The sequence below is a fragment of the Ylistrum balloti genome, unplaced genomic scaffold (genome assembly GCF_031769215.1).
Source record: "Ylistrum balloti isolate Yb309-2 unplaced genomic scaffold, AGI_CSIRO_Ybal_v1 Utg369552, whole genome shotgun sequence".
NCBI lineage: Eukaryota > Metazoa > Mollusca > Bivalvia > Pectinida > Pectinidae > Ylistrum > Ylistrum balloti.
The window spans coordinates 1-21267 of record NW_026781858.1 but is presented as its reverse complement, the minus strand read 5'-3'; the positions used below and the strand labels follow the sequence as shown (position 1 = coordinate 21267).

Sequence of the window (21267 nt, the reverse complement as noted above, 5' to 3'; positions counted from 1 at the left end):
GGAGTGTTCGCCGGTCTTCTTTTAGTGGCGGGATTTGTATTTTTTTATTGTCTTTAGGGGGGTTTCCTCCGTTTCTAGGGTTCTTTAGGAAGTTGGCCGTCCTTTTTTGCGTAGCGAGGACTTTCCCTCTGCTTATAATTCCTTTGGCATTGGGGTCTGTTATTGGTTGAGGTTATTATTTATTTGTAATAAGGTTTTGTGTTATTAGGGGAGGTAGAAGGGTGAAGCGGGATAAGAGGGATCGTTGGGGAGCCCCTTTTTTGTTGCTGAGACTTCCTTATCTGTTTTCCATGCACATCTTTTTCTAGTTATTTAGTGGGGGTGGATATTTTGTGGATAGTTTTATTGGTGGGTTTATTGTTAGTTGCAGTTATGGCAACACAAAGGTATTGGCTTACTCAGCTATGGGTTCGGGATTCAGAAAAAGCTTCTCCGTATGAGTGTGGATTTGATCCATTTGGTTCGGCACGGTGTCCGTTTTCTGTTCGTTTCTATATGGTTGCTATTTTGTTTTTGTGTTAGGTAGAGTCTCTAATATTTTTTCCGGTGCTTCATGCTAAGAGGGTCGGGGTAGCTATAGTTGAGTTTTACAGGTGGTGTTTTTTGTTGGTCCTGGTTGTTGGGTTATTATACGAATTGTATCGAGGTGCTTTAGAGTGGGCTCGGGATTAAAAGGCTTTGGGGTGGGGCGTGCTCCTTAGTGTAAAGAACATTCCTGATTTGCATTCAGGGGATGGGGGTAGCTCTCCAGGAGCAGGTGGTTGAAATACGAGGCGGTGTTAGTGCACATGGATTAAGGTCTAAAGTAAAGCTTAGTTATTCCTCGTAAAAGTGAAGGTTTGGTATTTTTTGTGGATTTTAGTTATATTTTTTTTGGTTGGGTGCGGTTCTTTAGTTGGGCCTCAGGCTGTAGGGTGCTTTTCTTTTTTTTCAGTGTTACTCGGTTGCCTAGTGTTTGGCTACAGGGGAGCTGTGTGGTTAAGGCATTTTATTTTTCTATCATTTCTAGGGGGTTTAATGGTTGTGTTTCTCTATGCGGTTGCTTTAGCCCCGAACCCTCTGTTCAAGAGCATTGCCCAGAAAACCGTTCGTCCTATGGGTGTGGTTATGTTTATAATCAGGGTTTCTTGCCTAATTCTTTATTATGATGGATGGTGGTGTTATAAAGATGTTTTTTGTGGGGGGTATGTGGATGTGAGGGGATGTTTAGGGCCTGAGTTGAGGGATAGGAGTTGGGTAGGTAGTGTAAGTTTTCTATTTTTGGCTGTTTTATTGGCCATTTGTATAGTATCGGTAACTAAGCTTTGTTGATACAACAAAAGGGGAGCTCTTCGCGGCATTCGAAGTACTATAAAGTAAGATGGGGGTGGCAGAATAATGTGTTCGTTTTAAGCTCGAAAGATGGGTTATAAGGCCCCCCCCATTTTGTTGCCTTATTCTACAACAAGTTCTGGTCCGATTTATTCGGCTGTAAAGGGAGTAATTTACGATCTTCCGTGCCCTTCTAATTTAAGGGTTTGGTGGGGATTTGGGTCACTTCTGGGGGTTTGCCTTTTTGGGCAGATTCTAACTGGTTGGCTTTTGTCATTCTATTATACTGCTCATGAAGATTTAGCTTTTAGAAGCGTATGTTTTATTATAAAGGAAGCTCATATGGGGTGGGCAGTTCGGAGGTTCCATATTAATGTGGCAAACTTTATGTTTGTCTGTTTATACCTTCATATTGGCCGCGGGTTATATTATGGGTCTCATCGTTTATATAAGGTTTGGTGTAGGGGTATTGTGTTGTTGTTATTGGTAATACTAACAGCTTTTACCGGCTATGTTCTTCCCTGGAGGCAAATGGCTTATTGGGCCGCCCAGGTTATTAGAAGAATGGTAACTGCAATTCCTTTAGTTGGGGGAGATATCGCAATGTGAGTTTGGGGGGGATATGCAGTAGGGAATGTGACTCTTAAGCGCTTGTTTAGGCTCCATTTTTTGATGCCTTTTGTTATTATGGGTATTTTTTTCTTACATCTTATTTTCCTTCATTCAACTGGGTCGGGTAACCCTTTGGGGTTGGATAGAGACTGTTCATTAGTTCGATTCCATAGGTTTTTTACGGTGAAGGACTTGGTGGGGGTTTGTTTAAGCTGTACTGTAGTGGCATTTATAGTTGGGTTCTACCCATATAGGCTTTTAGATGGGGGGAGGTTTGTTCCTTGTGATTACATGGAAACTCCGGCTAGAATTCATCCTGAATGGTATTTTTTGTTTGCTTACGCAATTCTCCGATCGGTGCCTAATAAAGTTGGTGGGATTTTACTATTGCTTGCATCTATTTTCATTTTGTTTGTGTTGCCTGAAATTTGGTGTGGTAAAATGGAGTCATTTTGTTTTTATCCCGTGTGCCAGTTTTTGTTTTGGGCTTGGGTTGCTAATTTTTGCGTGTTAACATATGTAGGGAGGCAGGGTGTAGACGATCCTTTTGTTAGGGCGGGTAGGTGGGGTACTATTTTCTATTTTGGGTTTTTTCCTCTTGTAGGCCTAGTGCAGCGGTATGAAGACTATATTTGTTCATATGACCATGAGTGAGATGAGTTTGACGAGTACTGGGAAGAAATAGTTAAACAGTATCCGGATTTAGGGGTAAATGATGAAGATCATTGGCCGGATCCTAAATTAATGAGGGCGGGGGAAATGGTTGATTTGCTAAAGGTAGAGCCTTATAATTGAAAGGGGTTGGGAGGTCATTTACATAAGGTGGTAAAGGGTCCAACAAAGCCCCTTGATCCTTATTCGGGGACGTACCACGGGTGGTCGAGAGCTAGGTTAAAAATAAACTTCGGGTTTCCAAAACCTGGGATGGGGAAGCATTCTTCGCTCTTGGGTGTTTTAATCACGTTATGGTTGGGCTTAGTTGTTGAATGTTTTTATTGTCGGGGTGAGGTGTAAATCTGCACGCTAGACTTGGGTCCTAGAGGTCCTCTTAGGGGCTCCCCGCAAGACGGTTGGTTAGGTTGATGGTTGGATTCTATTCGGAGGCTTTTTGCTTAGTCGCATCTGCCTTTTGTTTTTTAGGGGCTTTGGGTCTATTGGGGGATTTTTTTGTCTTGGGTTTTGAGGTATTCCGCCACTCTTCTTTAGACCTTGGGGTCGAGATTTTTGTGGATGGGGTTGGGTTGTTATTTTCTAGGGTCGTTTTTTTTATTGCTAGCAATATTTTTAAATTTAGCGGGCATTATATAGCAAGGGCTTTCCACCCTTCTCGGTTCCACGCTTTGTTAATGTGTTTTGTTTTTTCTATAGTTATTTTTATTTTCTCTCCGGGGTTATTTAGTCTTATAATTGGGTGGGATGGGTTAGGGGTTTTTTCCTTCTTACTAGTTCTTTTTTATCCATGTCACAGGTCCTTAGGGTCTGGGATGATTACGGGCCTAAGAAATCGTTTAGGGGATTGTTTTTTGGTGTTAGCACTGCTGTTATGGGGTCTGGGGTTTGGAAGCGGGGGTTATGGGGCGCACGAGTTTGGCATTGTGGTTAGAGTTTTTTTAGTGGTGGGAGCCAGAACTAAAAGAGCCCAGTTTCCTTTTTGTAGCTGGCTTCCTCGGGCTATAGCAGCCCCGACTCCAGTTTCTTCTTTAGTACACTCATCTACCTTAGTTACAGCTGGAGTATTTTTAGTTGTGCGGTATTGTAGGGGATTGGAGGGCGGAGCCTTAGTTTTGCTGCAATGGTGCTCATTAATTACAATGGTTTTGAGGGGCTTAAATGCCTGTGTGGAGTGTGATGCTAAAAAAGTTGTTGCTTTGTCGACCCTTTCACAGGTTTCTTTTATAATGTTCTCTGTTAGAATTGGGTACCCCTTGTTGGCATTTTTTCATTTGTTAACTCATGCTGTAACTAAGGCCCTTTTGTTTGTGTGTGTAGGTTTAGTTATTATAGGGTACAGGCAGGATTTGCGTCGGTTGGGTGGGTGTTTCTCGGAAGAAGGGGGTTTAAAATGGTATTTTTTAGGAAGGTGTGTGGGGTTGTGTGGGATCCCATTTTTAAGAGGGTTTTATTCTAAGGAGGTAATTATTGAGTCAATATTGCACAGGCCGCTTGGGTGGTTGGGGGTAGCTTTTTTTTTAGTTGGAGTTTTTTCAACTGGGTACTACAGAGCTCGGTTAGGATATTTTTGTTTTTTCAGCGGGCTCCGGGGAGATAAAATTGGGGGAGTGAGATCATATCGCTATAGGGGAGGTTTGAGCTTGCCATCGGCCCATTATTTTTGTTTCAATCTTTTTTGTTTTGTAGTTTTTTTGGGGGGGGGTAGGGGGGTGATTCTTTAATTCAGGGGTTCCTTGCTACCCTTGCTGAGAAAGAAAAGTTATTTTGCTGAGGTGTCCTTGGTTTGTTATGTGATGGTTTTGGGCTAGGGAGGTGTTGACAGGGCTTTATTTTAACGAGAGTTGAGAGGAAAAAAATTTTAGTGTGCGTTATACAAATGACTATTTTAAACGGCCCATTTTGGAGGAAAGCTCAGATTGGTGGAGAAGCTTCCGCGGAAGTTTTATTCGCGAGTTGGGTTTTTTAGATGGATTAAGGGGTCAGCCTCTTGTTTATGCCGGATTTATATTGTCAGAAGAGGTGAGCTCTGGACTCGATCAGGGCTGGTTTGAATTTTTTGGGCCGGGGGGTTTATCTCGATGTTTTAAGAAAGCGCTAAACTGCAATATGTTTATGTGCAGTCATTGGTTTGCTTGTTTTTTCGTAGTATATATTTTAGAGGTGTGTTTATGGGTCGGCCTTTCTTAGTTGGTTCAGATATATGGAAAGTTTGATAGCAGGGTTAATGCCTGGCGGGTCCGTCAGATGTTAGATTGGGGTCAGATCTTAGGTTGGGGGAGGAAGATTAATGAGTGGGGCCGGCTTTCTAGCGAAGGTTGTAGGTTGGAGAGAAGCCAGATAAGATTGCCGGAGCCAGTTACTTTGCAGGGTTACAATTTAGAGATGGTATATGAGAGGTGCCTAATCATTGCTTTCTTTGTAAGGTTTACTGTTATTTTTTTCCTGCGGATAGCTTCTTTCAACAAGATTACATGTAGGGTTTATTTAGACTGTGGGCGGTTGGAGGTTTTCTGGTCTTTGGTGCCTTTTATTTTTTTAGTTTGCTTGTGCACTGTTTCCGTTTTTGCTCTGTATGTTAATGATGAGACAAATCTTGACCCCTTTATTGATGTAATCGTGGTGGGCCATCAGTGGTATTGAAGGTATGAGTTAACAAGTAGAAAGGCTGAAACTATTAAATGGGACTCACGAATAGTGAGGCGTAGTGCAGGGAGACCTCTTAGGTTCCGTGACTACTCCGAGGTTGACCGCCCGTTGGTAGTTCCACAGGGAAAGCCCATTCGGGTGTTTGTTACGAGGGATGACGTTCTTCACAGCTGGGGGTCTCCCCTTCTTTTGATGAAGATTGACGCTATTCCGGGTCGGCTAAGTCGGGGAAGTTTAGACTTTAATGTTTGCGGGGTGTTTTCTGGGTTCTGTGTTGAGTTATGCGGCGCATATCATGCTATAATGCCTACTATGATTGAAGTAGTTAGGCCAGAGGACTATAGGGAGTGGCGTGATTGGAGAGAAGGGGGTTGTGATCTAGGTGCTCGGCTGAAAGCGTTTGTTGAGTTAATTAACATTGCGGTTGAGGGGGAGTGTTTAAATCACAGATTAAGGCATAAAGATATAGTTAATGTGATTAAAGGGGATGTAACCCCTCTATTACGCTTACCCTCGATTCAAAAGAGGCTGAAATCTATGGGATTTGTTCACGTTGATGTAATGGAGAAGGTAATGGGGTCTACGATAAGATCTAAAAAGTTTGAGGAGCTTGTTTTAGAAATGGAGAAGGAGCAAGCTGGGCATGATTTGGGAGAACGGCTTTTAAGGCGTCGAGGTAGGTAGCTATAGTCGGCTGCCTTGGTTTAGACCAGGTAGTGCTTTTAAGGGGTTTTTAAGTTAAGAATATTAAGAAAATAAATGAAGAGCTCGCACCCGTATATATTTTATTATTAGGGGGTTGGGTTGAAAGGCCGGGTTTTCAATGGCCTGGTCTTGCTGCAGGGTTTAGTTCGCGTCAAGAATTCAAGTGCAGGCTTGTCGTTCAGGCTCACAAAGGAGATTGGGTTGGATCTAAGTGCAAGGTTGAAGCTTAAGTCTGGGTGTTAGGAGGTTGGGTCAGATCTTCCTACAGGCCCTCTCCAGAGGGCCGCCTCTGCCCGTCGAGCCCCCCAAAAAAAGGGTTCCTCATACTTTTTTTTTTGTTTTTTTTTGAAAAGTAGGGGGGTCAAAACTTGTAGGGTAGAAAAGTTTAGGTAAACAGACGAGAAAGACGATTTTAGGGGTAAAAAAAAGCGACCGCAAAGGGAGTACCCTTTGCGTTTGGGTCGCTTTTTTGCAATATTTAGGTTACGAATATTAGGTATGTTTTTAGAGAGGTAAATAGGGTATGAGGAAATTTTCGGGCGATAGGGATTTGGAAGGGCCGCTAGGTTTAATACGTGTATTGTAAGTTAAAGTGGATAATTTTGTAAAAAGTAAAAAGTAAGCTATATTTATAGTTAGGTTTTGGGTGTGTTTTGACCATATATTTAGCTTAATATATAAGGGGTGAGAAGTCCTAAAAGTAGTAGATTTGGGGCGGCTGGGTTTCAGCCTTGCAGGGGGTAAAGTTAAGGTATTAAGGTTAAAATAACGAAAAGAGGATTTAAATCGGTACCAAAGGGCCTAAATTTGAAACTGTAAAAGAGAAGGACCAAACCCGAGAGGGTTTGTTCCTTATCAACAGGGGGAGAGCCGCCTGGCCCTCTCCCCCTTAGAATTCCCCCCTCCCCCAAGGAGAAATCGGCCCCCTGGGCCCTCCCTCTTTCCGGCAGGGAAGGGAGCTCCGATCGTCCGTGCCTCGGGGAAGAGGTGGAGAAGGGGTCCCCGGGGCACAGTGAGGAGTCCCGTCTCGGTCCCGCCCCGGAGAGAGGGAGGTAGGGGGCGAGAGAGAGAGGGAGGTAGGGGGCGAGAGGTAGAGGGGGGTTAGGGGGGTGGGGGTAAAGTAAGGGTGGAGGGGGTCCGGTGGGAGAGAGGAAAAAAAAAAGAAAAAAGGAGGTCCGGGGGTCCTAGGGGGAGGAGGAATCCTCCTGGTCCCCCTAGGGCAGGGGTGGGGGGGGTGACAGGGGGGGGTAGGGGATGGAATCCCCTACCCCCCCCTACAGGGCTGGCCTGCGTAAGGTTTCCTCCTTTGTGCTCCGGCCCTCTGGAGAGGGCCGCCTCTGCCCGTCGAGCCCCCCAAAAAAAGGGTTCCTCATACTTTTTTTTTTGTTTTTTTTTGAAAAGTAGGGGGGTCAAAACTTGTAGGGTAGAAAAGTTTAGGTAAACAGACGAGAAAGACGATTTTAGGGGTAAAAAAAAGCGACCGCAAAGGGAGTACCCTTTGCGTTTGGGTCGCTTTTTTGCAATATTTAGGTTACGAATATTAGGTATGTTTTTAGAGAGGTAAATAGGGTATGAGGAAATTTTCGGGCGATAGGGATTTGGAAGGGCCGCTAGGTTTAATACGTGTATTGTAAGTTAAAGTGGATAATTTTGTAAAAAGTAAAAAGTAAGCTATATTTATAGTTAGGTTTTGGGTGTGTTTTGACCATATATTTAGCTTAATATATAAGGGGTGAGAAGTCCTAAAAGTAGTAGATTTGGGGCGGCTGGGTTTCAGCCTTGCAGGGGGTAAAGTTAAGGTATTAAGGTTAAAATAACGAAAAGAGGATTTAAATCGGTACCAAAGGGCCTAAATTTGAAACTGTAAAAGAGAAGGACCAAACCCGAGAGGGTTTGTTCCTTATCAACAGGGGGAGAGCCGCCTGGCCCTCTCCCCCTTAGAATTCCCCCCTCCCCCAAGGAGAAATCGGCCCCCTGGGCCCTCCCTCTTTCCGGCAGGGAAGGGAGCTCCGATCGTCCGTGCCTCGGGGAAGAGGTGGAGAAGGGGTCCCCGGGGCACAGTGAGGAGTCCCGTCTCGGTCCCGCCCCGGAGAGAGGGAGGTAGGGGGCGAGAGGTAGGGGGGGAGGGGGGTTAGGGGGGTGGGGGTAAAGTAAGGGTGGAGGGGGTCCGGTGGGAGAGAGGAAAAAAAAAAGAAAAAAGGAGGTCCGGGGGTCCTAGGGGGAGGAGGAATCCTCCTGGTCCCCCTAGGGCAGGGGTGGGGGGGGTGACAGGGGGGGGGTAGGGGATGGAATCCCCTACCCCCCCCTACAGGGCTGGCCTGCGTAAGGTTTCCTCCTTTGTGCTCCGGCCCTCTGGAGAGGGCCGCCTCTGCCCGTCGAGCCCCCAAAAAAAGGGTTCCTCATACTTTTTTTTTTGTTTTTTTTTGAAAAGTAGGGGGGTCAAAACTTGTAGGGTAGAAAAGTTTAGGTAAACAGACGAGAAAGACGATTTTAGGGGTAAAAAAAAGCGACCGCAAAGGGAGTACCCTTTGCGTTTGGGTCGCTTTTTTGCAATATTTAGGTTACGAATATTAGGTATGTTTTTAGAGAGGTAAATAGGGTATGAGGAAATTTTCGGGCGATAGGGATTTGGAAGGGCCGCTAGGTTTAATACGTGTATTGTAAGTTAAAGTGGATAATTTTGTAAAAAGTAAAAAGTAAGCTATATTTATAGTTAGGTTTTGGGTGTGTTTTGACCATATATTTAGCTTAATATATAAGGGGTGAGAAGTCCTAAAAGTAGTAGATTTGGGGCGGCTGGGTTTCAGCCTTGCAGGGGGTAAAGTTAAGGTATTAAGGTTAAAATAACGAAAAGAGGATTTAAATCGGTACCAAAGGGCCTAAATTTGAAACTGTAAAAGAGAAGGACCAAACCCGAGAGGGTTTGTTCCTTATCAACAGGGGGAGAGCCGCCTGGCCCTCTCCCCCTTAGAATTCCCCCCTCCCCCAAGGAGAAATCGGCCCCCTGGGCCCTCCCTCTTTCCGGCAGGGAAGGGAGCTCCGATCGTCCGTGCCTCGGGGAAGAGGTGGAGAAGGGGTCCCCGGGGCACAGTGAGGAGTCCCGTCTCGGTCCCGCCCCGGAGAGAGGGAGGTAGGGGGCGAGAGGTAGGGGGGGAGGGGGGTTAGGGGGGTGGGGGTAAAGTAAGGGTGGAGGGGGTCCGGTGGGAGAGAGGAAAAAAAAAAAAAAAGAAAAAAGGAGGTCCGGGGGTCCTAGGGGGAGGAGGAATCCTCCTGGTCCCCCTAGGGCAGGGGTGGGGGGGGTGACAGGGGGGGGTAGGGGATGGAATCCCCTACCCCCCCCTACAGGGCTGGCCTGCGTAAGGTTTCCTCCTTTGTGCTCCGGCCCTCTGGAGAGGGCCGCCTCTGCCCGCCGAGCCCCCCAAAAAAAGGGTTCCTCATACTTTTTTTTTTGTTTTTTTTTGAAAAGTAGGGGGGTCAAAACTTGTAGGGTAGAAAAGTTTAGGTAAACAGACGAGAAAGACGATTTTAGGGGTAAAAAAAAGCGACCGCAAAGGGAGTACCCTTTGCGTTTGGGTCGCTTTTTTGCAATATTTAGGTTACGAATATTAGGTATGTTTTTAGAGAGGTAAATAGGGTATGAGGAAATTTTCGGGCGATAGGGATTTGGAAGGGCCGCTAGGTTTAATACGTGTATTGTAAGTTAAAGTGGATAATTTTGTAAAAAGTAAAAAGTAAGCTATATTTATAGTTAGGTTTTGGGTGTGTTTTGACCATATATTTAGCTTAATATATAAGGGGTGAGAAGTCCTAAAAGTAGTAGATTTGGGGCGGCTGGGTTTCAGCCTTGCAGGGGGTAAAGTTAAGGTATTAAGGTTAAAATAACGAAAAGAGGATTTAAATCGGTACCAAAGGGCCTAAATTTGAAACTGTAAAAGAGAAGGACCAAACCCGAGAGGGTTTGTTCCTTATCAACAGGGGGAGAGCCGCCTGGCCCTCTCCCCCTTAGAATTCCCCCCTCCCCCAAGGAGAAATCGGCCCCCTGGGCCCTCCCTCTTTCCGGCAGGGAAGGGAGCTCCGATCGTCCGTGCCTCGGGGAAGAGGTGGAGAAGGGGTCCCCGGGGCACAGTGAGGAGTCCCGTCTCGGTCCCGCCCCGGAGAGAGGGAGGTAGGGGGCGAGAGGTAGGGGGGGAGGGGGGTTAGGGGGGTGGGGGTAAAGTAAGGGTGGAGGGGGTCCGGTGGGAGAGAGGAAAAAAAAAAGAAAAAAAAAAGGAGGTCCGGGGGTCCTAGGGGGAGGAGGAATCCTCCTGGTCCCCCTAGGGCAGGGGTGGGGGGGGTGACAGGGGGGGGTAGGGGATGGAATCCCCTACCCCCCCCTACAGGGCTGGCCTGCGTAAGGTTTCCTCCTTTGTGCTCCGGCCCTCTGGAGAGGGCCGCCTCTGCCCGCCGAGCCCCCCAAAAAAAGGGTTCCTCATACTTTTTTTTTTGTTTTTTTTTGAAAAGTAGGGGGGTCAAAACTTGTAGGGTAGAAAAGTTTAGGTAAACAGACGAGAAAGACGATTTTAGGGGTAAAAAAAAGCGACCGCAAAGGGAGTACCCTTTTCGTTTGGGTCGCTTTTTTGCAATATTTAGGTTACGAATATTAGGTATGTTTTTAGAGAGGTAAATAGGGTATGAGGAAATTTTCGGGCGATAGGGATTTGGAAGGGCCGCTAGGTTTAATACGTGTATTGTAAGTTAAAGTGGATAATTTTGTAAAAAGTAAAAAGTAAGCTATATTTATAGTTAGGTTTTGGGTGTGTTTTGACCATATATTTAGCTTAATATATAAGGGGTGAGAAGTCCTAAAAGTAGTAGATTTGGGGCGGCTGGGTTTCAGCCTTGCAGGGGGTAAAGTTAAGGTATTAAGGTTAAAATAACGAAAAGAGGATTTAAATCGGTACCAAAGGGCCTAAATTTGAAACTGTAAAAGAGAAGGACCAAACCCGAGAGGGTTTGTTCCTTATCAACAGGGGGAGAGCCGCCTGGCCCTCTCCCCCTTAGAATTCCCCCCTCCCCCAAGGAGAAATCGGCCCCCTGGGCCCTCCCTCTTTCCGGCAGGAAGGGAGCTCCGATCGTCCGTGCCTCGGGGAAGAGGTGGAGAAGGGGTCCCCGGGGCACAGTGAGGAGTCCCGTCTCGGTCCCGCCCCGGAGAGAGGGAGGTAGGGGGCGAGAGGTAGGGGGGGGGGGGGGGGGGGGGGGGGGTAAAGTAAGGGTGGAGGGGGTCCGGTGGGAGAGAGGAAAAAAAAAAGAAAAAAGGAGGTCCGGGGGTCCTAGGGGGAGGAGGAATCCTCCTGGTCCCCCTAGGGCAGGGGTGGGGGGGGTGACAGGGGGGGGTAGGGGATGGAATCCCCTACCCCCCCCTACAGGGCTGGCCTGCGTAAGGTTTCCTCCTTTGTGCTCCGGCCCTCTGGAGAGGGCCGCCTCTGCCCGTCGAGCCCCCAAAAAAAGGGTTCCTCATACTTTTTTTTTTGTTTTTTTTTGAAAAGTAGGGGGGTCAAAACTTGTAGGGTAGAAAAGTTTAGGTAAACAGACGAGAAAGACGATTTTAGGGGTAAAAAAAAGCGACCGCAAAGGGAGTACCCTTTGCGTTTGGGTCGCTTTTTTGCAATATTTAGGTTACGAATATTAGGTATGTTTTTAGAGGGGTAAATTATGGAAGGGAAGAAGGGGGGGGTGTGGTATTTTGGGGGGTTTAAATGGGTAGGGTCTTTTGGAGGGTAGGTTGGTAAGGGGGGAAAGGAGGTTAGAGGGTACGACCATGTAAAAAATGGTGGGGGGGTAGTAAGTTAAGTTAAGGGGGGCAGGGGCTGAGGGTGTATTGAATTTTTTTACGAGTGGGGTAATTTTACTATTCTACAAAAGATACAGGGTAGGGGTTCTTAGAGGCCTAGTGAGTGGAAGAGTTGGATTTATGTGTAAGGAGATTGGAGATTACTGATTAGGTAAGGTGGTAGAAGGTTAGAGGAGTATGAAGTTTAGGAGGCGGGGTGGGACCTTGATGGCAAGTAGGTTTCGGCCCTTCTTGTGGGAGGAGTCAGACCTCCCCCTACCCTAGGTGTCGTATGTGGGTTTAAGAAGGTATTTTGGCCAATTTGATTGGAGGATAAGTTTAAGAAGATTTATTTCTTTTTTACTTCCTTTTGCAGTGTTGTTTATGATGAGTAGGCCTTTTTATATAAGTCCGGGGGGATTAGAAGTACTTATGATCTGGCTTGTTTTAAGAATTTCTAAGTTCTTTTGTATTCATGAGTGGGGTCAGAAGTGTGGAAGGGCTCATATTTTAACGTTTGTTTTTGTAGTAATTTTAAGAGTTAATCTTCTAGGGATGATTCCTTTTGTAAAGAGGGTTAGGTGTCTTCCGGTGTTTGTGATAAGGTACGGGTTACTGTTTTGGAGGGTAGGGAGGCTGTGGAGGGTTTGGGGTTTGAAGAAGTTTTCCCGGAGGGTTTGGGTAATGGGGGCTCCTCTCGGTTTAAACTTGTTTGTAGTGTTTGTAGAGTTGTTGAGCTGGGTTGTTCGTCCGGTTGTGTTAGGTGTTCGGTTAATAATTAATGTGTCTTGTGGGCATATTATTATGTCTTTAATAGGGGAGGTGTTGATGTTTTTTGTTTGGAATAACAGGCTTTTGGGGATTGTTTTTGTTGGGGCAGCTGGGTTTTGGGTTGGTGTATTAGAGTGGATTATTATGCTGGTGCAGACTTTAGTCTTTGTGGGTATTATTGCTTGGTCTTGGGGTGATTCTTATAAGGTTGCTTGTTCCCTATATATGCGGCGGTGGTGGTTACCTCGAGTTGGGGGACTTACTAAGAAAGGGTAGGGTAGTCAGAGTAGCATAAAGAGTGCGGCTGCTCTATGGGTAGCTGGTGGCTAAATTAGCCCTTTGGCTTAGGTGCCTCAGTTTGAACCGAGTAATTGGCTTTTGTGGTTTGCTTTAATTTTTATTGTTGGCTTTAGATATTTTCGGTTGTTATGGTGGGTTAATGTGCCTAGTACAGTTGTGGGTAAGGTAAGAAAGTTGAAGAGGTCTTCTTTTTTTAAATGGTAGGGTTATAGGGGTGTAGGGTGGTGTATTCGCGCATTTGGAGTTTTGGTCTCCGAGGAGGAAGTTTAGCTGCTTTTCCCTGCAGTATAATACGGTTAAAATGAGGGGTGCTGAGCCGGGCGTTAGCGGGCTACTTTGATGTGGTAGGTTTCAAGGGTTATAATCCCTTTAGCACTTTGTACAAAATAGAGGATGAAAATGGGCGGGTTGGCAGATCATGTGTCCGATTTAGGATCGGGAGAGGGGGCCCTGCTGAGGTCTCACCCGTTTTAAATTGGTAGGGTATTATAACGAGTATGCTGGGTTCATGCCCCCGCGGCGGAGGGTAGATAGATCCCCCCCCCCTACTTTGGGTCGGGGTAGTATAAGTAGTGCGGCCGTTTTTCGAGCGGTTAGTGGTTTTAACTGACCCCCCGATTATCAAGTTGGCGGTCTTGTGGGGTCGTTGAAGGAGCTCGTGGTGAGGAAGGTTAGTGTGTTTAAGTTGGAAGAGGGTTGAGGTTGGAGGAAGAGAGGTCTAGTTAGATTTGCTATGGTTTTTTGTTGTGGGTGTGAGGGATGGGGGGGGGTAGGAGCTGAGTTGGTGCTAGGGTTTGGATGTGAGGGTAAATTAGCCCTGTAGTTGAAATACAATAATGAGCTGCAGTCTCACAGGAAGGGGGAAACTCCTCAGGGCTTGGGTGGGTGGGTGCAGCCTATCGGGCTAGAAGGTTTGAACCTTTCTTTGTGGGGGGGTGGAGTCCTCCATGCACTTGGGTTTAGAGCAGGGTGGCCGAGTTTAGGTGGTGGGCTGTAAACCTATTTACGGGAATATAATTCTCTCCTGCTACGTAGTAGGTCCGCTTTTAGTTTATGTAGAACGTCGGTCTTGTAAGTCGAAGGGGTTGGTTTATTCCTGCAAGGCGGTGGTTAGGGTTTTTGGAGGGGGAGTCGTCTCTAGTGTAAAAAGCACGCGCTCCTTCCAAGTGTGAAGTCTTCTTAATTGGAGGAGGCGATTTGGGCGAAGGAGGGATTGGTAGTTTGGTTCTGGTTACCCTTGCTTAGCTATTAATTTGGTCAATTAACACATGGTAGTTTATGCAGTGAATGCGTATACCGGTCCTTCTTCGTTAATTAGTGTTTTTTGCTTTTTTCTGGAGGAGTTTACGTTTGAACAATCAGAGGAATTCGAGGACTGTTAATAATTTATTTCATACCTCCAGTGGATAGATTTTAACCATGAGCGCCAGCTTGATTAAGCTATTGTTGATTAGAGGAGTCCAACCAGGTGCCAGCAGTCGCGGTTAGACCTGAGTAACTCAAGTTAAGCGGTAAAGTGCAAAAGGTGGTTAGACGGCCTGCTCCATTGTGGAGAGTTATTATTAAAAATTAGGGAGCCTACCCCGAGGGGAAGGGGTGTAATCCAGGTCTCCCTCGGAGGAAGGGGGGAATGTTTCCTTTGGGCTGAGGCCACGGAACCGGGAAGCCGAAGACATGGATTTGAGACCCATTTATTACCGACGCAAACTTTGCTTTTCAGGCAGCTGCTTGGGGACTACGAGCGTGTGCTTAAAACTCAAAGAACTTGGCGGCTTGTTAACTACCTAGGGGAATATGTGCCTTAATCCGATGATCCCCGTCGCATCTTACTAGGCCTTGAAAAAGTGCAGCTGGTGTATTGCCGTTGTCAGCTTGTTGTTCGAGCAAGGAGTAACAGGCTCAATGGAGCCGTAGCGATTATATCGTTGGTGTCCGTGAATTCAGGTCGTAATACCGCCCACGGCCTAAGGGAGTAGGTGTTACAATTTAGATTTAAAATACGGATCTTTATTTTGAAACATTAGGGTGAAGGTGAACTTAGGAGTAAGGGGGAATTAATATGTTTCCCTGAACGTGAATCTGGCTTGTGTACAAACTGCCCGTCGCTCTCGCCGAGAGGTGAGATAAGTCGTAACAAGGTAGGGGTACTGGAAGGTGCGCCCTGATTAAGAATTAAAAGTGCTGATTTATGGGAAAATGTTTGGGTTGGGATAGCTTTTGCTGAATAGTTGATAGGCTAGTTGTAGGTTTGAGTGAATCATCTTTAATTGTCTTAGTAGGGGTGACTGAAATAGATGAGGTTTAAGCGATAGAATAGGTGTAACGTGAGTGAATGAACAGGTTAACAGGCAGGTACCAGTGATGGGATCATGTACCTTTTGCATCATGGCCTTATTACTTTTTATTCTTAGGGAATAGCCCGAAAATTCTGCGATCTACTTTCTCGCTAGGGGTTGGTGTAAGATAGCTATCCGGAGACGGGAAGATAGTGGCGAAATACTTTTCGCGCGGGTTGATAGCTGGTTGCTCTAGAAATACATATAAGTGTAGCTCTATGGAGGACGTACTTTAAGGACAAGGGTTTTCTAGGAAGCTAAATGGGAAATATCAGTTTGGTGGAGTTGAAGTGAAGCGTTTTTAAAAGAAGTGAGGTTTTTCAGGATAAGCTGAGAGACCTAGTGTAAAAGGAAGTTATTGAAGAGTGGGGGTTTAAGTGGGCTTGAAGAAGCTATCTTTTTGGAGTGGGTTAAGCCTCAGAGTTTCCCTAGATTAAAATAGAAATTTTAATTTCCTTTTTTGTTTATGGGGTCTTTTTACTGGACAGGTGTAGTAAAAGTGATAATGTAGGGATGAGTAGTCGGAGTGATGTAGTTGTTTTTAATTCAGGAAGTAAAGTAGTGTGTAATAGCAACTATATTGGCAAACAAAGCTAAAGGAACTCGGCAAAAAAAGGGACCGCCTGTTTAACAAAAACATGGCTTTCTGATTAACATGGGGGGTCGTGCCTTCCCGGTGAGCTTTCGGGCTTAAACGGACGCGGTAAATCGTGCTAAGGTAGCTAAATTATGGCCTATTAATTGTAGGTCCTGTGAATGGTTTGACGAGTCTTTAACTGTCTCTAGTTTGTTTTGGTGAAATTGAATTGGATGTGCAAATGCTTCCATAGGTGAGAAAGACGAGAAGACCCCGTGAAGTTAGAAATTTAAGTTGTAAGCGTTATTCCCCTTAGTTTTTACTGTTTTTTAGAATAACAGGTTAATTTAAGTTTTAATGTTAATTCAAGTAGAGGGATGCAGCGGCAGTTTTGGCTGGGGCAGCAAAGGAGCAAGACTAGACTCCTATTATTTAAAGTGCGGGTGCGCTACGACCCACAGAGGTATGTATTTGTGATTAGCAGAAGAAGTTACTCCGGGGATAACAGCGTTATCCGTCCTGATAGTTCTTATAGATGGGCGGGTTTGCGACCTCGATGTTGGCTCTGGGTATCCTAAGGCTTGCAGGTGGTCTTAAGGGTTGGTTCGTTCGCCCATGAAAACCCGACGTGAGCTGAGTTCAGATCGGCGAAAGTTAGGTCGGTTTCTATCTTCTTTCTATTGAGTTTAGGCTTTAGGGTACGAAAGGACATTTAGCTTTAGGTTCAGTCTACTTAGGTTGAAGTTAAAATAAGAGGGATTTAAAAAGAAGGTTGGTAAAGTGGGGCGTTGGGGGGGATTAGTTTTTAGGGATTTGATAGTGGAGGTGTGCGGGGTTTAGTTTATTTGTATGGGGGTTTTTAAGGTTGAGGGTAAATTAATTCTAAAATTAGTATTGAATGGAGGGGTTGGAGTTATGTGTTAGTAGAGGGTTTGTTAAGGATAGTGGGGGAGTTTAGGAAATGGTTGCTAAGTTTGCTGGGTTGGTAGCTTAAGTTAGGGCGCTGGACTTTTAATCTAGAGGTGAGGTATAAAACAGCCCTCTCAACCCTAATTTTAGGTACTTTAAATGTGGTAGGTTTGGGTAGCGATCTTGTGGGGTTTGGAATACACATGAGTTAAAGGAGAAAAGGGAGGGATATTAGTCTAAGAAGGGCGCCCCGCTGTTAACGGGGAAGTGGTTAAAGTTGAACTATGTCTCTGAGGGTGAAGGTTCCTTGGGTAGTTTAAAGAAAACGAAGTTTTGAAGCGGCTAAGTTGGCTTGAGGGGCCCCCGAGGGGTTGTTAGGTTAGGCCAGGCTAGTATAGTTAGTGCGAGCGGCTTACATCCGCTAGGAGGTCTAAGATTGGCCGCTTGGTTGAGTGGTAGTAGTTTTTTGGTCAGTTAGTTTTTATGCTTTGGTGTTATTGAGAGTAGCTTACCTGACTTTGTTTGAGCGTAAGATTTTAGCTGCTTCTCAAGGGCGTAAGGGCCCCGAGATGGTTGGGTGGTTTGGAATTCTTCAGCCTTTTGCTGATGGAATTAAGCTCTTTAGCAAAGAGTACTTTACACCGCGTGTTTCCAATCCAATTTTGTTTTTTCTAGGTCCGTGTTTTATGTTGTTTCATTCTTTTGTTTTATGGAGGTGTAGTTCTGGGATTTGGGGGTGTGGAATTTATTTTTTTTGGGGGGGGTTGTATGTTTTAAGTGTATTGAGAGTGGGGGTATACGGGGTGGTTTTGTGTGGTTGGTCGTCTAACTCAAAATATGCTATGTTTGGTGCTGTGCGGGCTTTAGCTCAAGTGATTTCTTATGAAGTGATGTTAGTTTTTTTGTATTTAGGCCCCTTTTTTATGTGCGGGAGACTTGATTTTGTGGATGTTGATAGGTTTCAGGCTCGGGGCTCTAATGGGGGAATTTTGTTTTTGGCTTTTCCTTGGTGGGTTTTTTGTGTTTTAGCAGAGAGTAATCGGGCTCCTTTTGATTTCGTAGAGGGAGAGTCGGAGCTGGTTTCGGGGTTTAACGTGGAGTACGGAAGGGGGGGTTTTGCGATAATTTTCATTGCTGAGTATGCAAGTGTTATTTTTCTAAGTAGCCTGACAGGGGTTCTATTTTTAGGGGGAGGTAATATTTTAGGGGGAATAGGTGGGTTAGGATTCTTGGGGGGGGGTTTGATGAGGTCTCTTATGAGATTTTTGGTAGTTTTATTGATTGTTTTGTGTCGGAGTAGATTTCCCCGGTACCGATATGATTTATTAATGGGGTTTGTGTGGCGGCGGGTTTTGCCTGTTTTAATAGGTGCTTTTGCTTTATTTATTATTTTGGTTTAGAAGGGATATATTGGGTTGGGATAACTTTTGCTGAATAGTTGATAGGTTAGTTGTAGGGTTGAGTGAATCATCTTTAATTGTCTTAGTAGGGGTGACTGAAACAGACAGGGTTTGAGCGATAGAATAAGTGTAACGTGAGTGAATGAACAGATTAACAGGTAGGTACCAGTGATGGGATCATGTACCTTTTGCATCATGGCCTTATTACTTTTTATTCTTAGGGAATAGCCCGAAAATTCTGCGATCTACTTTCTCGCTAGGGGTTGGCGTAAGATAGCTATCCGGAGACGGGAAGATAGTGGCGAAATACTTTTCGCGCGGGTTGATAGCTGGTTGCCCTAGAAATACATATAAGTGTAGCTCTATGGAGAACGTACTTTAAGGATAAGGGTTTTCTAGGAAGCTAAATAAGAGATATCAGTTTAGTGGAGTTGAAGTGAAGCGTTTTTAAAAGAAGTGAGGTTTTTCAGGATAAGCTGAGAGACCTAGTGTAAAAGGAAGTTATTGAAGAGTGGGGGTTTAAGTGGGCTTGAAGAAGCTATCTTTTTGGAGTGGGTTAAGCCTCAGAGTTTCCCTGGATTAAAATAGAAGTTTTAATTCCTTTTTTGTTTATGGGGTCTTTTTACTGGACAGGTGTAGTAAAAGTGATAATGTAGGGATGAGTAGTCGGAGTGATGTAGTTGTTTTTAATCCAGGAAGTAAAGCAGTGTTGAATAGCAACTATATTGGTAAACAAAGCTAAAGGAACTCGGCAAAAAAAGGGACCGCCTGTTTAACAAAAACATGGCTTTCTGATTAACATGGGGGGTCGTGCCTTCCCGGTGAGCTTTCGGGCTTAAACGGACGCGGTAAATCGTGCTAAGGTAGCTAAATTATGGCCTATTAATTGTAGGTCCTGTGAATGGTCTGACGAGTCTTTAACTGTCTCTAGTTTGTTTTGGTGAAATTGAATTGGATGTGCAAATGCTTCCATAGGTGAGAAAGACGAGAAGACCCCGTGAAGTTAGAAATTTAAGTTGTAAGCGTTATTCCCCTTAGTTTTTACTGTTTTTTAGAATAACAGGTTAATTTAAGTTTTCATGTTAATTCAAGTAGAGGGATGCAGCGGCAGTTTTGGCTGGGGCAGCAAAGGAGCAAGACTAGACTCCTATTATTTAAAGTGCGGGTGCGCTACGACCCACAGAGGTATGCATTTGTGATTAGCAGAAGAAGTTACTCCGGGGATAACAGCGTTATCCGCCCTGATAGTTCTTATAGATGGGCGGGTTTGCGACCTCGATGTTGGCTCTGGGTATCCTAAGGCTTGCAGGCGGTCTTAAGGGTTGGTTCGTTCGCCCATGAAAACCCGACGTGAGCTGAGTTCAGATCGGCGAAAGTTAGGTCGGTTTCTATCTTCTTTCTACTGAGTTTAGGCTTTAGGGTACGAAAGGACATTTAGCTTTAGGTTTCAGTCTATTAAGGTTGTAGTTAAAATAAAATAAATTTGAGTTTAGTTTGGGTGAAGTGAAGCGTTGGGGTCGTTGACTTATGGCCAACTCCCATAAGGATGTGGGGACTATATATCTTATTTTGGGGATGTGGTCTGGTTTTGGGGGTTTGAGTCTCAGATGGATTATGCGATTAGAGCTGGGTCGTCCTGGCATATGGCTGCCAAGATCAGAGGTGTATAATGGTGTGGTTACTTTACATGCTATTATGATGATTTTCTTCTTTGTTATGCCTGTATTAATTGGGGGCTTTGGTAATTGGTTGTTACCATTGTTGTTAGGGGCTATTGATATGAGATTTCCCCGGGTTAACACTTTGAGTTTCTGGATTTTACCATTTGCTTTGTATATAGTAATTCTGTCTTTTAATATTGATTATGGGAGAGGAACTGGTTGGACTATATATCCTCCTTTGTTTAGTAACTTTTTTAAATGTGCGAGGAAAGGCGTACAAGGCTGAGTTTTGTCCTCCGTTTGTGTGGGCTCTGTCTGTTACTAGGTTCTTGCTTTTGGTATCTTTACCGGTTTTAGCGGGTGGGTTGACTATGTTGATTATGGACCGTCATTTTAACTGTAGGTTCTTTGATCCTTCAGGTGGGGGGGACCCGGTTTTATTCCAGCATTTATTCTGGTTCTTTGGGCATCCAGAGGTATATGTTTTAATTTTACCTGGTAATTATACCGCTATTAAAGGGCCTAGGCGTAGAGGTGCTAAGTAGGGGGTTGGGGTGATTTTGTAGGTGTTAAATCTTGATTGTGCCCTTGGTGGGGGTAGAAGAGGCGGAGAGTTGCCTTAGCTTTGACTTCTAATCTGTAGCTAGGGAGGGTAGCGACCTTCCTTCCGCTGGTAAGATGTTGGCAGTTTTATTGGGGTTGCTTCCTAGGTTTGGGGAGGTGGGTTGTTGGCAGTTTTTTACCCTATGTTTTTTAAGAAGGCCCATTATTTTATATCGGGGTTCCTTGGAAGGTTATGTGATAGGGGATTTTTTTATTCTAGATGATTGGTCTAGGTCTTTAGTTTTTCTGTGTTTTTGGTTGGGGGCTTTGATAATAATTATTTCTAAGCCCGAGTTAAGGGGGTTGTGTGTATGGGGGGTAGTTTTTTGTTGTTTTCTAGCCTTCTCTTGTTGGAATTTTCTTTGATTCTATGTGTTTTTTGAGTTAACTTTAGTTCCTATGGCTATTATAATTCTTAAGTGAGGCATACAGCCGGAGCGAATTACTGCAACATTTTATATATTTCTCTACACTCTAGGAGGTTCAATTCCGTTTCTTGTCTTTCTTGTGTTTGTTTTTTGGGGGGAGTCTTCTTTTTTTATGGGTTTTAATGCGGATTTGTTGGGGGGATTGGGTTGGTGGGGGTGCTGTGCTGTGGTTGTTTTTAAGTTAGGGGGAATTGGATTAATGCGTGTTTTTTTAAGGTACGGTCAGTTGTCTTATTCAGTTCAGGTCTTTTGGGCCAATGTAGGGATTTGGGGGGTGTGTTGAGGTCCGTAGCTTGTCTCCGTCAAGTTGATAGGAAGGCCCTTATCGCTTATTCTTCGGTAGGGCACATGTGTTTGGTTCAGCTTAGTATTCTAAGCGGAAGGAGGGTTGGTTGGTTAGGTGCTCTTTTTATAATAGTGGCTCATGGGCTAAGTTCGTCAGGCCTCTTTGGGATTATTGGAGAGTACTACGATAAGGTTAAGAGCCGAAGTTTGATGGTTTGTTCGGGGTTTGAGATGTTATTTCC

General features: G+C 45.0%; 4 protein-coding genes and 1 pseudogene across 4 annotated transcripts; all 5 read left to right on the top strand.

Moving 5' to 3' along the window:
* The first annotated feature begins 1386 nt into the window (after positions 1–1386).
* Positions 1387–2803, top strand: LOC132547991 (cytochrome b-like). Its single transcript, XM_060212178.1, is given in 1 exon segment — positions 1387–2803. A coding segment is annotated over 1 exon segment (1176 nt). The 5' UTR covers positions 1387–1401; the 3' UTR covers positions 2578–2803.
* A 180-nt stretch (positions 2804–2983) lies between these two features.
* On the top strand, positions 2984–5969 carry LOC132545982 (NADH-ubiquinone oxidoreductase chain 5-like). Its single transcript, XM_060210039.1, has one exon. It carries the CDS (start codon positions 3006–3008, stop codon positions 4314–4316), a length of 1311 nt encoding a protein of 436 aa, XP_060066022.1. The 5' UTR covers positions 2984–3005; the 3' UTR covers positions 4317–5969.
* Positions 4359–5969, top strand: LOC132548997 (cytochrome c oxidase subunit 2-like). The gene is given in 1 exon segment (XM_060213262.1): positions 4359–5969. A coding segment is annotated over 1 exon segment (1086 nt). The 5' UTR covers positions 4359–4839; the 3' UTR covers positions 5926–5969.
* Positions 5970–16116: 10147 nt separating this feature from the next.
* LOC132550986 (NADH-ubiquinone oxidoreductase chain 1-like) lies at positions 16117–19551 on the top strand. Its single transcript, XM_060215444.1, is given in 3 exon segments — positions 16117–16202; positions 17074–17096; positions 17099–19551. Coding segments are annotated over 3 exon segments (1059 nt in total). The 3' UTR covers positions 18049–19551.
* Positions 19552–20211: 660 nt separating this feature from the next.
* LOC132551998 (NADH-ubiquinone oxidoreductase chain 4-like) lies at positions 20212–21262 on the top strand (annotated as a pseudogene).
* The last annotated feature ends 5 nt before the right edge of the window (positions 21263–21267 follow it).